Below are 2045 nucleotides of genomic sequence, written 5' to 3'. Positions count from 1 at the left end.
AATATTACTCAGCCATAAGAAAAGATGAAATACTGCCATTTGCGATAACGTGAATGGATGTTGAGATTATTACACCTAAGCAAAATAAGTCAGACAGAAAAAGTCAAGAACCATATGATTTCACTCATATGTGGGATATAAAACTGAAAGCAACAAATGAATAAGACAAACAAACAAAAACTCATAGACACAGACAACAGTTTAGTGGTTACCAGAGGTTAAGGAGGAGGGAGGTGGTAGATGAGGGTAAAAGAGATCAAATATAGTGTGATGGAAGGAGAACTGACTCTGGGTGGTGACACACAATGCTATGTACAGATGATGTATTATAGAAACGTTCACTTGAAACCTATATAATTTTACTAATCAATGTCACCCCAATAAATTCAATTAAGAAAAAAGAAACCATCAACAAAACAAAGAGACAGTCAACCGAATGGGAGAAGATATTTGCGAAAAACAAACAAAAATGAAACTGCTATAATGATCCAGAAATTTAAATCTAGAAATTTAATTCTAAATTATCAACTAATATGGTTTATGCAACTTTTTACATCAGTAACTAGCTTTGAAAATTTCACGGTCTATATTTCAATGACAAAAGATCTCAATCTATAAATCTTTTGTTTTAGGACAGTATTACATTTCTTTTACACCTAATAGATGATTCTTCCTAGTGGGCTACTACCTTTCTTACTTTTTCTTTTTTTAGATAACCAACAGATGATGTGATTAACCTTATTTTGTATCATACTCTGGGAGACAGAATACTAACGTGTTAGGGGTCCAAACAAAACGACATCCAGTGCCTTGAGCTGAAGTTTTTGTCTGTGACTCCGGTCGCTGATTTTCAACTGAGAGATCATAAATGAAGGTTCATGCACTGCTATCCTGTTCATTTAAAAACATACAAATATATTAAATGAAAATATTTCTCATATGTAAATTTAAATATTTGAGCAACATATTTAATCTTTACATGGTAGTGATGGTTCCAGTAAAAGCTCTTCCATGTGTGATATAAGTTTATTACATATATCAAAAACCTTGTCAGTGCAAAAGTAGCTGTACAAACACTCCAGTATGTTATTAATTTAGTTGCTAGAGTGATATTCTTGTTTTCTGAGGTTATTTTACGCTATAACTACTATGACTTAAACATTTACAAATTCAAAATATTTTATAATCATAGTTACCTTTGACGTTTTACTATCATTTCACAAAGAATAAGAAAATTGTAATTTACTTAACATCAACAGCTGACTTTAAAAAATATTTCTCAATTTTAGATCACGTTGCTTTTCTTTGAAAGTATCTAAAAAGTCCACATCTTTACACTATCATGTTTAAACTGTTTAACAATTAAACAAAGTCCATCAAAGTAATCAGTGGGGAGTAAGAAGTCATCACTGGTTGCAGAAATAAAATGAAGGATTTATGTAATAAGAAATACTGAACCATTTTATTAGCAATGAAGAAAGCATGTAGGGGGCCAAAGGCACAGGAGAAATAAGGAAACAAAATCACTTTGTTTTAGACTTCAAATCCAGTAGTCAACTAAGATTCCTTAACAACCAACTATGATGCTAATAAATATCTTATAACACAAGTCTAACAATAATAATATAACTGTTAATAACAATGACAATAAAAACAAGCATGTACTATATGCCGGACCCTGTGTCAAGGGCTTAATTAAAATTTTAAAAAGAAAAAACAAAAAACCCTTTATATTTTATATAATTTTATATAATATATATAAAATTCCCATTTTATAGATGAGGAAACTAAGGTAGTAAGAGGTTGAGTAACTTGCTCAAATTACATAATTAGTAAAAGGTAAGGCAGAGATTCAAACCCAAGTATGTATGATTCCAATGACTGTATCTGAACCACTATATTTTATTTAAGGCACCTCTGAATATGGAGCAGTTACAGGAACGTCTATAAGGCTTCTATAAAACTTTATAGAGAGTAAAGAACTCTACCTTTCCCTTTACAAAATGCCTTCCTTCATCTTCTCCACAAGTACCTTTTGTGTATGG

The 2045-nt window shown here is 31.0% G+C and overlaps 1 protein-coding gene across 1 annotated transcript in view; it reads right to left on the bottom strand.

Moving 5' to 3' along the window:
- The window catches only part of STIM2 (stromal interaction molecule 2), a 162391-nt gene that overhangs the window by 32134 nt on the left and 128212 nt on the right, over window positions 1–2045 (bottom strand). The window contains exon 5 of the mRNA XM_019642390.1: window positions 776–891. Within this exon, the coding sequence (XP_019497935.1) occupies window positions 776–891 (116 nt within the window). The remainder of the gene's footprint in view (window positions 1–775; window positions 892–2045) is intronic.

Source organism: Hipposideros armiger, unplaced genomic scaffold, assembly GCF_001890085.2.
Source record: "Hipposideros armiger isolate ML-2016 unplaced genomic scaffold, ASM189008v1 scaffold_68, whole genome shotgun sequence".
NCBI lineage: Eukaryota > Metazoa > Chordata > Mammalia > Chiroptera > Hipposideridae > Hipposideros > Hipposideros armiger.
The sequence above is the reverse complement of the archived record's forward strand: the minus strand, read 5'-3'. Positions and strand labels throughout refer to the sequence as shown.